Source organism: Neoarius graeffei, chromosome 20 (assembly GCF_027579695.1).
Source record: "Neoarius graeffei isolate fNeoGra1 chromosome 20, fNeoGra1.pri, whole genome shotgun sequence".
Taxonomy (NCBI): domain Eukaryota; kingdom Metazoa; phylum Chordata; class Actinopteri; order Siluriformes; family Ariidae; genus Neoarius; species Neoarius graeffei.
In genome coordinates, this window is record NC_083588.1 from 13,889,620 (window position 1) to 13,902,725 (window position 13,106).

Below are 13,106 nucleotides of genomic sequence, written 5' to 3' on the forward strand. Positions count from 1 at the left end.
AAGACCGCGAAAGATCGCCATTTTTAAGCGACAAGAAGCAGCAGCTGTACAAACGCGAAGTCATCCATTATTATTATTGTTGTTGTTGTTGCTGCTGCTGCTTCTTCCGTGTTGTTTTTGCTTTGATATTCGCGCCAAGGTTTATGTAAACGTAGCAACATAACTGACGTATACAGCGACGTAATGACGTATAGAGCGACGTAATGACGTGGTTCCGCTTAGCACCGCGAGCTATGGAAAAGCAAACTGGTTCTCGACTGGCTCGCAAGATGAACGAGTTGTGAACCAGCACCAGCACTGGCCCCGAATCAGCCCTGGAACTGATTTGGTGGAAAAGGGGTATGTGTGGGTTTCCTCCAGGTGCTTCGGTTTCCCCCACAGTCCAAAGACATGAAGGTTAGGCTAACTGGTGGCTCTAAATTGACCGTAGGCGTGAATGGTTGTTGGTCTCTATGTATCAGCCCTGCGATGATCTGGCGACTTGTCCATGGTGTACCCCATCTCTCACCCATAGTCAGCTGGGATAGGCTCCGGCTTGCCTGCGGCCCTGCACAGGATAAGCGGTTGCAGATAATGGATGGATGGATAATTCACTTGACAGAGAATGCTCCTGTGCTCCAAATAGCCTTCATATTGACAATTCTACGCTTAAATTACTATTTTAATGGAGTAATCTTATTTTGCCTCTTTATGCAAGCTGTTTGAACTTGATGTTTTTATTTTCTGAATGTATTCATTACTATTAAAGCTAGACGGCCTTTCAATTTCATAAAATCGGTGAAATTTAGTTCCCTCTGAAATTTGGTCATGTTTATTTCTGCAAAAACAGGCCATTCTGTGGCTGGGAAGTTATTTAATGTGGGAGGATTCCCGAGCAAATAATGTGCATGAAATCGCTCGCCTCACGCAATCAAGCAGACAGAGGAAGTCCGTGTGCACATGCGCAGGTTTACCTCCTTCTTCTTTTCCTTCTTCCTTTGGGTTTTATGGCAGCTGGCATCCACAGTGTTGCATTACTGCCATCTACAGGTTTACCTTTGACGGTGCACTGACAGTTCCATCATTCTGTCGCTAAACGAACAGCTGATCACACCGAGGTGCTCGCTGACCGCAGATATTTATTAGTTTGGTCCTGCGCTTCCTTTCCTTCGCAACGTATCTTTTCTTCTCGCTTTCCATGACTGTAGTCGGTCTTTCACGTTTCATTCTCGTCCTCCATTTTTCTCTCCTGTTTCAATGCCTTGCGCGACCAGGGAAAGCCTACCACGTGATGCATGACGGAGTATCTTGAATTGGGTCATGGTGAAGCAGGAAAAAATAGCGGAGAATTTCGGGCCATGTGGCCTTAAATTCATTAATTGTTCTGTTAAAAAAAAACAGCAAATAAAATTGTAAGTCTGTGATTCAAATTCAGTAGCTTTCAGCCCACTAAACAAAAATAATTGGGTGTCGGGGGAAATTCTTTTTATGACCTAAACTTGAAAAATCTGAAAGGCAGTCTACCTTTAACTTTAGTAAATTTTATTGTATATTTGTTTGCTTAAGTTCCATGGTATTCTGTTCTTTCTAATGGACAGAGTGTTGTTCTTTTGTTTCTATACACTAATGAAATAAAATATATTTATGTGCTTCGGAGACTGAAAGAATATTAAACGAAATATGATATGAGCAAAATGTCTCGAAACAGACGTCATGTTATGGAATTAAATTCTTCAAATGAACATAGCGATAACATTTGATTGAAAATGAAAAAGCATATACTAGAGTCAAGTATTGAGTTTCGATGTGATCTACGTTGTTCTTTCATTGTTGCTTGCGTAAGGAGCTTACACTGAACAGACAGCTAATGCAAATGAAATTTGACATTTCGATTATGACATAGAAATCCAGTAGTGAGAAAGGCAGGGCAAGTTATTTGTTATTTTTGTCAGAGTCATGACACAGAGAGGAGATGTTTCACTGCAGATCGAGGGTGATGTGTTGTGGACGGAGCATCAGGACTCTCTGTTTCCCATTCCTCACAAGTTTCGTGCTGCCCAAATGAATTCAAGTTTGCCACAAACCATGTCAATCAGTTTTACCTCCGTCACCTTTGTTGGAGGGAGGTTATGTTTTCACCTCTGTTTGTTTGTCTGTTCCCAGCGTAGCTCAAAAAGTAGTGAATGGATTTGGATGAAATTGAGGAAAGGTGGGTCATGGGCGAAGGAACAACTGAATGGATTTTGATGCAAATCTGAATGCACTGCAACCCCGCTATAACGAATCCTTGGGGGACGTGTAAATAGTTTGTTATCCTGAAAAGTTTGCAACACTGAAATGGTACACTTGACACACCAAACACTCATATTTACGCTGAATTCACTTACATATTAACGAAGTAAATGAAATGAGTCACACTCACTGTTGTTTGCTTGCCGTATCTTCTTTCTTTTCAGCCCATCATGTTGATTGTAGTTATGGACAAAGTCTTGGAGCTCTTTTTTTTTTTGGCTTTAAAAGTTGAAATTGAATTTTTCCGGATACCATGTTCTTGAGACAAATTCATTGTTTTCTCACCATGCTTTTGACGGTCCAGGATATGAAGTTTGTCTTTGATGGTGTCACATCCGCCTCAAACTGCTACTCACATGCACGCACGCCAGGCTTGTAGTACTCGAGTCCGACTCGTGCCCTGATTTTAAGGATTCGTGACTTGACTTGGACTTGAGCACTGATGACTCGGACTCGTGCATTAACTGCATTCAGACTCGTAAATTGGAGACGAGGACTCTGATTTTTTTCCTTATTTTTTTGTAACATCCTATCATAATTTGGCATAAGCTATTTATATCTACATTCATTTTGTACTAATTTCGTGCAAGAGTGTCACACCTGCGTGCCTTGGCACGTGCATCAGATAGACTCTCAGGCTTGCTCCGGACAGTGCACGTGCACCAAGCAGACTCTCACGCGTGTCGTAAACGACTCACACCTGCACAGGATTAAGGCACAATCAGAACGCCGATATAAAAACTGTGAAAACACACTTACTTTGCGAAGTATTGAGTTGCGTTGCTAACACATTACCGAGCCTTATTTCCTTGTTTGGTTTCCTGAGCCTTGATTTCCTGTTTCTCGTCTTTGATTCTGCCGAGTCTACGATAGCTTGTTTGTGCCTTGCTCGACCTATGGCCTGTTTCACCGTTTTACGATTTTACCTGCCGTTCTGGATTGTTTACCGTCTTCACTTGTTTTAATAAACACACCTTCTGCATTTCCATCTGTCTCCCAACCATCTCTGACAGAATACTTCATACTCCCTGATAAAGAGAAGCACATTCACCCGTTCATACGTCATGTTCAGGAACAAGCTAATGTTAATGGCGCTAAAACCGCCACCGACAAATGTTGCGGCTGGAGTCTTGTTCTCGGACTCGACTCGGATCAATAGTGGACTCGACTCGAAATTTTTTTTAATGACTTGGTCTTGAACACTGGGGACTCGAGATTGGACTCGGACTCAAGGTTCAGCAACTTGACGACAACACTGAAGGCCAATTTATGCTGACAACGCAGTCCTCGCAGATGGCGTCTGCGTAGCCCCCCCCTTCGCAGACGCTCTGCACGTACCTCCCAAAAATTGTGACCACCGCAGAAGCCTCGCAGACAGCGTCGCAGACAAGAGGGCTCTGATTGGTCCACTCTACATCCGCTGTACACACACTTCCGCTTCCCTACTTTCCCGGTTTGTTTTGTTTTCACTACCACCATTTTTAAAAACACGAGCGAAGATGGAGCAGCACGAAGAGCGGTTGATCGAGGAAGTGAGGAAGTACGTACATCTATACGACTCCAGTTCTAGTCATTATAAGTAACCGGAGGATAAACACTCCACTAACCACACCCACCAACTACTCCTAGCGATTTTGCGACTTCGCGCCCCCTTGCGTTGTGGCGGTGAATAACATCGTGCACGCCTATTACTCCCCACTCAATGATAAATTACAACTGTCTGCGAAAAGCTATCTGCGAAAGCCTTGTCGCAAGAGCAGGCAGAGGCCCTGACGCATGCAGCGCCATGAGAACTAATTCCCATGCACCTGTTCCGGATTGGAGCGCAGTCACAGCATACATTTATAAGGATTCCCTAAACACAGAAAGTTTGCGAAGTATACATGCTGTACCTAGTGTTTCATGTTCCAAGGTGTTTTGTCGTACTGGTTTTTGACCCTGTTTTGCCCTTTGCCTCTGCTTTGCTTGGCCATTACCTGTTTCTCGACTCTGATTTTTGGTCACTGATTTGGATCTGTTTGCCAGTGTGTTTTTAAATAACACACTTCCAGCGATTACATCTGTCTGTCTGTTGCCTGCATTTTCTTACACACGGAGAATATCTTATGTTTACAAGTAGCTGTGACAACAATGCTTACGGAGGAAAGACTCAAGTAAAACTGCTTTTCGGTCATCAAATAAAGGCCTTTTAAGGGATTTTTTTTTTAAGTCAATGATCGCTGTTCTTGATAATTGTTAGTGATTGACACCAAAGTGAGGAGAGTTAAGCCTTTGTTTTCTGGCGTTAACTTGACTGCGGACTTGCTTACTTATTGTTTATCTCTGGTGGGAAGAGGAACGCATGGCTCAATGAGTTTTTTTTTTTTTTTTAAGACTCCGACTCATTGTCATTAAAGACGGGGGACGCGAACTTAGTTTGTTATATGCGAAAGTTCATAGTAAAAGATTTCGTTATATGGTGGAGGTACACACTCTACCGAGTGCCCTTCTAGTTCTTATTTTCATTTAGTGGCCTGATCATGAATATGATAAACCATTATTTACTTGGTAATATGTTGGCATATTGAACTGATTAATTGCTATTTTTGACATGGACTTTGACACACAGACAAAATGATGAAAGTTATATAAGAATACTGTTGCTAGGCAACTGGGAAATAATGGGCACCTAACATGGAAGTAGTTAATGACTGAAATTAGCAATGTCTCAGTGTATCTGTCACATAGTCATTATTATACATCATTATTAATATGGACAGTGTAAAGAAACAAGACAAACTTTGTGGAATATCATTTCCATTATGGGTTTTTCCAATGATTACTGTATAAATTACATGGAATTTGCAGACAGCGCTGATCACAAACGCAAATATTTGGCGCGATCAGAAAATCTTGCCTTGTAAAATGGTAACTCTTGGATTCATATGGAGTCATATGATGAAATAAACATGGTATACAACAGTTTTTTGATTTACTATCGAGGTGACCTGATATAAAGAACTAACACATGCCTGCCAGCCAGAAATCTTCTGTGGCAGTGGTGTAAATGCTACATAGCTACATTTATGCATCTAATCGATGTGCTTCCTTGTGTGTGTTTTTACTAAGCACACTGGGTGTACCACTCATCAGCTGGAAAATTAAGGTCTGTGCAGTCACACGCGCGCACACACACACACACACACACACACACACACACTCTAAATGAAGAGAGCAGCCTACCTCCCCTCAGGCTGCTCTCTGTTTTCTCCCAAGAGATCAGTGTAATCAGTGTAACAGTTCAATGCTGAGGTCAAACTTAACTGAACATTGTGGTTTTTAAAAAAATATTTGGATGATATTAGAATTTCTCCATCATTCTCTTAGTAGGTTGTGTGTTCGAGTAGTAGGTGTGAACACACGTAGAATTGTACGACAGTGTCTTGCAAAAGTATTCATCCCCCTTGGTGTTTGTCCCGTTTTGTCACATTACAAGCTGGAATTAAAATGGATTTTTGGAGGGTTAGCACCATTTGATTTTCACAACATGCCTACCACTTTAAAGGTGAAAATTGTTGTTTTATTGTGACAACAAGATGAAAAAACAAATCTGGAGTGCGCATAGGTATTCACCCGCTTTTGTATGAAATCCCTCAATAACAACTGGTCCAACCAATTCACTTCATAAGTCACATATTAGTTGATTTAAGATCCACCTGTTAAAATCAAAATGTCACATGATCTGTCACATAATGTCTGGATAAATCAACCTGTTCTGGAAGGACCTTGACTCTGCAACATGACTAAGCAAGCAACATGAGAACCAAGGAGCCTCCAAACAGGTCAGAGACAAAATTGTGGAGAAGTATAGATCAGGATTGGGTTATAAAAAATATCCCAAACTTTGAATATCCCACGGAGCACCATTAAATCCATTATAGCAAAATGGACAGAATATGGCACCAATACAAACCTGACAAGAGAAGGCCGCCCACTAAAACTCACAGACCGGGCAAGGAGGGCATTAATCAGAGATGCAACAAAGACACCAAAGATAACACTGAAGGAGCTGCAAAGATCCACAGCGGAGATGGGAGTATCTGTCCATAGGACCACTTTAAGCCGTACATACCACAGAGTGGGGCTTTATGGAAGAGTGGCCAGAAAAAAGTCATTGCTTAAGAAAACACATTTGCAGTTTGCCCAACAGCATGTGGCAGACTCCCGAAACACATGGAAGAAGATTCTCTGGTCAAATGAGACTAAAATTGATCTTTTTGGCCATCTTGGGAAACACCATGTGTGGTTCAAACCCAACACCCTGAGAACACCATCCCTACAATGAAGCATGGTGGTGGCAGCATCATGCTGTGGGGATGTTTTTCCATCTGCAGGGACAGGAAAGCTGGTCAGGACTGAAGGAAAGATGGATGGCACTAAATACAGGGCAATTCTGGAGGAAAACCGGTTTGAGTCGGCCAGAGGTTTGAGACTGGGATGAAGGTTCACGTTACAGCAGGACAATGACCCGAAACATACTGCTAAAGCTACACTGGAGTGGTTTAAAGCGAAACATTTAATTGTCTTGGAATGGCCTAGTCAAAGCCCAGACCTCAATCCAATTGAGAATCTGTGGCATAACTTGAAGACTGCTGTACACCAACGCAACCCATCTAACTTGAAGGAGTTGGAGCAGTTTTGCCTTGAGGAATGGGCAAATATCCCAGTGGCTAGATGTGCTAAGCTAATAGAGACATACCCCAAGAGACTTGTAGGTGTAATTGCGGCAAAAGGTGGCTCTTCGGAGTATTGACCTTTTTTTGGGGGGGGGGTGAATACCAATGCACACTCCGGATTTCTGTTTTTTTTTTATCTTAATTATTGTTTGTGTCATAGTAAAACAACAATTTTCACCTTTAAAACAGTAGGCATGTTGTGTAAATCAAATGGTGCTAACCCCCCAAAAACATCCATTTTAATTCCAGCTTGTAATTCAACAAAACAGGACAAACACCTAGGGGGATGAATACTTTTGCAAGACACTGTACCTCAGTACCAAGACAGCAATAGCTAGCTAGCTTGTTTTCTTGCTATGAACAATGAATGACAATATTACTGTGCTGGTAATACAAGACCACACCCTCACGTTGTTCGATAGGCTCACAGTTCATGCCAAAAAAAACAACAACTGTATAATTAACCACGACAAGAAGCAAATGCCTTTTTTTTATCTTTTCATACCCATTTTCGAGCTTTGTGGAAATGTTTTTGCCAGGGAAATACTGAAATCGTTAATGATATGCTGCAATGAAACATTTTCGATCCAATAACAATGAGAAGGAAATAGGATTCATTTATATGTGTATTGTCTGGCCACTGAACCTGCAGTGCTAACGCAGCTCTCTTGATTCTCTTATAATGTTCGCAGTACGTTTCTTTTATTTGAGCGTTTGTGTATCTAATGATTAGATTCATGATTATAGCACACCTTTATGCCAGGCTGTCATTTAAATTGGCGGAAAAAAAAGAAAATTGCATGCCACAGTTTGTGTCTAATCCCAGCTAACTACTTAAAATATGTATGTTTAACTCATGTAATGGAGATGTGCAAGAATTCATGTGTAGAAGGTTTATGAGGCTAGTCAAGTTAATTTATTTGTATTGCACTTTTAACAATAGGCACTGTCGCAAAGCAGCGTTTCAGAAAAAAGTAAAGATTTTAAACAGATGAACTAATAAATTTATCTGTAATAAATGTGTTTATCCCTGATGAGCAAGCCTGTGGCAACAGTGGCAAGGAAAAACTGCCTCAGTTGACATGAGGAAGAAACCTTGAGAAGAACCAGACTCAAAAGGGAACCCATCCTCATTTGGGTGATAACAGATAGCGTGATTATACAGTGGTGCTTGAAATTTTGTGAACCCTTTAGAATTTTCTATATTTCTGCATAAATATGACCTAAAACATTATCAGATTTTCACACAAGTCCTAAAAGTAGATAAAGAGAACCCAGTTAAACAAATGAGACAAAAATATTGTACTTGGTCATTTATTTATTGAGGAAAATGATCCAATATTACATATCTGTGAGTGGCAAAAGTATGTGAACCTTTGCTTTCAGTATCTGGTGTGACCCCCTTGTGCAGCAATAACTGCAACTAAACACTTCCAGTAACTGTTGATCAGTCCTGCACACCGGCTTGGAGGAATTTTAGCCCATTCCTCCGTACAGAACAGCTTCAACTCTGGGATGTTGGTGGGTTTCCTCACATGAACTGCTTGCTTCAGGTCCTTCCACAACATTTCCATTGGATTAAGGTCAGGACTTTGACTTGGCCATTCCAAAACATTCACTTTATTCTTCTTTAACCATTCTTCGGTAGGACGACTTGTGTGCTTAGGGTCGTTGTCTTGCTGCATGACCCACCTTCTCTTGAGATTCAGTTCATGGACCGATGTCCTGACATTTCCCTTTAGAATTCGCTGGTATAATTCAGAATTCATTGTTCCATCAATGATGGCAAGCCGTCCTGGCCCAGATGCAGCAAAACAAACCCAAACCATGATACTACCACCACCATGTTTCACAGATGAGATAAGATTCTTATGCTGGAATGCAGTGTTTTCCTTTCTCCAAACATAACGCTCCTCATTTAAACCAAAAAGTTCTATTTTGGTCTCATCCATCCACAAAGCATTTTTCCAATAGCCTTCTGGCTTGTCCACGTGATCTTTAGCAAACTGCAGATGAGCAGCAATGTTCTTTTTGGAGAGCAGTGGCTTTCTCCTTGCAACCCTGCCAAGCACACCATTGTTGTTCAGTGTTCTCCTGATGGTGGACTCATGAACATTAACATTAGCCAATGTGAGAGAGGCCTTCCGTTGCTTAGAAATTACCCTGGGGTCCTTTGTGATCTTGCTGACTATTACACGCCTTGCTCTTAGGCTACATCCACACGACAACGGCAACGAGATGTTATTTAAAAATATATCGCGTCCAAATGGGCAACAATCAGTAAAATATCAGGTCCATATGGCAACGCAACGCTTGCTGAAAACGATGCAATACACATGCCACACCTCTAGGGGCGCTGTAAGACGGTCCCTTCGGAGACACCAGAACAATAGAAGTAAGGACGCATGCGCATAAACTATTATGCGCGAGACTTCATATTAGCCACAAAGTCAGGAAAATCTGTTCGTAAAATTACATTATAATGACCAAATACAATGAAAAGTATTTTTCCAGTCTCACCTGTGAAAGGTAATCCCATGTGATCTCGTTTGGATGGCAAACCTGTTGGTACAGTTAAACGCAGCTAATCTTTATTCTCCGCTTTGACCTCTCCAATATGGCGGCGAGGATGACGTATGATTCTACGCGGAAGGCGGCGTCTTTAATGGTCCGGAATAAATTGAATGCTACACATTGATGGATTAATTTGCTCCTCTACGCCCTTTTTGAGGAATGTATTGTTGGACTTAAACCAACATCTGAAGAGGTGAGATCGCTCCTTTTTTCCCCTATTTTTGCTGGCGGGATTGACTCTGCCCTAAGGGCAGAGTCTCTCTCTCTCTCTCTCTCTCTCTCTCTCACTTTGCACCATTACACAATAAATATTCACAGTGAAAATATTTTGTAAGCGTGTTTCATGAACCAAGTTATAGGATTTGTTGACAACTCGCATCGAGTTCGTTACACTTCTACCCGGCGTGAAGCACATGTGGTTGTGACGTCATCGTAAACAAATCCGTTCTACTCATCCAGACGACTTCACAACGGCAACGTTGCCAGATCTTTCCACTCTGGAACCCGTTCTCAAAAAGATTGCGTTTTGGGCACCCAAAACGCCAGTGCCGTGTGGATGCCAGGCCTAAACGATAAGCAATTGTATCGGAGTCACCTGAATCCGTTGCCGTGTGGACAAGGCCTTAGAGTGATCTTTGTTGGTCGACCACTCCTGGGGAGGGTAACAATGGTCTTGAATTTTCTCCATTTGTACACAATCTGTCTGACTGTGGATTGGTGGAGTCCAAACTCTTTAGAAATTGTTTTGTAACCTTTTCCAGCCTGATGAGCATCAGCAGTGCTTTTTCTGAGGTCCTCAGAAATCTCCTTTGTTCGTGCCATGATACACTTCCACAAACATGTGTTGTGAAGATCAGACTTTGATGGATCCCTGTTCTTTCAATAAAACTGGATGCCCACTCACACCTGATTGTCATCCCATTGATTGAAAACACCTGACTCTAATTTCATCTTCAAATTAACTGCCAATCCTAGAGGTTCACATACTTTTGCCACTCACAGATATGTAATATTGGATCATTTTCCTCAATAAATAAATGACCAAGTAGAATATTTTTGTCTCATTTGTTGAACTGGGTTCTCTTTATCTACTTTTCGGGACTTGTGTGAAAATCTGATGATGTTTTAGGTCATATTTATGCACAAATATCGAAAATTCTAAAGGGTTCACAAACTTTCAGGCACTACTGTAAATAACTTGCTTCAATAATGGTGTCCTATCTGGCCAAAAAGTGCAACTGTGTAACCGAGAAATTCATTATAGTTTCAGCATGAGGTCTATTTTGTTGAAGTCATCACCTGTTCATTGATGGTGACTTGAGTGCAAAACTGTTCATGACAACCGCAGTCCTAAAGTTAACATAGCAAAACTGTAAGCGTCCAGAGCCATGGTCTAAGTGCGTCTTTTGACTATCAACATGGGGCCATCTTCCACATGAGCAATGTGGATGAGACTTCAGCCAGAAGTAGGGCATCAGGATGGATCAGGCAGGTCTGAAGAGAAGAGGAGGTCAGCATCACTGGTCTCTCAGGATTGATGTGTAACTCAACAGAGAAAGAGAGAGAGTATTACAAAATCCAAAATATCTAACATCAGTGTCAAAACAAGGAAGGTCAAACGCAAAGATCTGCAAACACAAAGGCGAAAGTCAAAACATAGAAATAGCAGTTCCAGGATTATACCGTAGCATGCAGAACTTGCACAAACAGTTGCACAAACGGAGTTGGCAAGACTTCACGATTGCTAAATGTTTGACGGTGCTTTATATAAGCTGTGAACAGCAATTTGGGTTCTGTGTATAAGAAATGGTGGACCTCTGCAGGCATGGAGCAAGAACACACAAGCACAACTGAGTATATTGATTGTCGGAACTGTTTTGATGAATTGTCTGCTTTTCCAGTGGCAGAGAACTAAGAAATAAAACAAGCCAATGATACAATCGATATAAATAACCAGTGAAGCCTTTCTTCTAAAATCACAAACAGATTATGTCTAACTTTTAGTGATAGCAAATCACGAGACTGATGATTCATGGTTAAGATTCATGAGCACTGTTTATTACATAACTAGCCATTTAGGTAGCTACAATGTGGTGTTTTCTTCGTGGGCAGCTGTTCTTTGTGCACATATTAATAATTTATAAATGTGCACCGTATTAAACTACGTTCATTCATTTTAAGACGACACGTCGATCAAAAGTTTGTGATTGGAACAGACTCTTCCTGCTAATGGCCAATGATTCCTGGTTCTCAAAAAGTTGTTCTGATTGAAACTGCTGTGTGAATGTGTTGTTTGTGTCTTTTAGTCAAGGAAGCGAAAAACTTGGTTCCAATGGATCCGAATGGCCTTTCTGACCCATACGTGAAGCTCAAACTCATTCCTGATCCGAAAAGCGAGAGCAAACAGAAGACCAAGACTATAAAGTGCTGCCTGAATCCGACGTGGAACGAGACCTTTACATTGTGAGAAACTGTAACTTTCGATAAATCATAAAACCTCAATGGAAAAAAGCAGCTCTTGAAAAAGATGGCTCATAGAAATGTTATATGTTGTAAAAGTGTCTGTAGTGGTGTAGAAAAACACGATAAATGGTGAAACAAACATTTGGGCATAAATAATGGCAGAACAAGTGCGTGTTCCAATTTCTTTATGAAAACAAGCTTATGGTTAAAATTTGTTGATAAGGCAAATGAAAATTTGTGAAGTCAATGCCCATATATAAAGGTATTTCTCAGTCAAAATGTATTTGTAATGTAGTTTTTTGTTAACTTAAAATGAAATTGTTTCATCAGATAGAAGACACCAAGAATGCACGAAGTTTCTTCAGGAAAATGTATATAATAGTTGTGTTTTAAAATACTATTTACTATTGGAAAGGTTTAGGCTTTGGATGCATGTGTTTGTGCACTGTAAAAAAAAAAAAAATATATATATATATATATATATATATATATATATATATATATATATATATATATATATATATTTTTTTTTTCTTTGTTTTAACTTAAAAAAGGATGCCTTAAAAATTTTGAGTTCATTGAAACTCGTACAATACAACCCCAATTCATAATTCACAACCCTAATATCCATTAGAAATAGCAGAATTCCTTGGAATTTACACCAAAAAAAAGACCAATATATACAGTGTCCTGCAAAAGTATTCATCCCCCTTGGTGTTTGTCCTGTTTTGTCGCATTACAAGCTGGAATTAAAATGGATTTTTGGAGGGTTAGCACCATTTGATTTACACAACATGCCAACAACTTTAAAGGTGAAAATTGTTGTTTTATTGTGACACAAAAAATAACTAAGATGAAAAAACAGAAATTTGGAGTGTGCATAGGTATTCACCCCCAAAGTCAATACTTTTGTTGAGCCATCTTTTGCTGCAATTACAGCTGCAAGTCTCTTGGGGTGTGTCTCTATTAGCTTAGCACATCTAGCCACTGGGATTTTTGCCCATTCCTCAAGGCAGAACTGCTCCAACTCCTTCAAGTTAGATGGGTTGCATTGGTGTACAGCAATCTTCAAGTTATGCCACA

The 13,106-nt window shown here is 40.7% G+C and overlaps 1 protein-coding gene across 1 annotated transcript in view; it reads left to right on the top strand.

The window, feature by feature from the left end:
* Positions 1-13,106, top strand: part of prkcbb (protein kinase C, beta b) — a 193,186-nt gene that overhangs the window by 108,449 nt on the left and 71,631 nt on the right. The window contains exon 6 of the mRNA XM_060901290.1: positions 11,867-12,023. Coding sequence (XP_060757273.1) covers positions 11,867-12,023 — 157 coding nt within the window. The remainder of the gene's footprint in view (positions 1-11,866; positions 12,024-13,106) is intronic.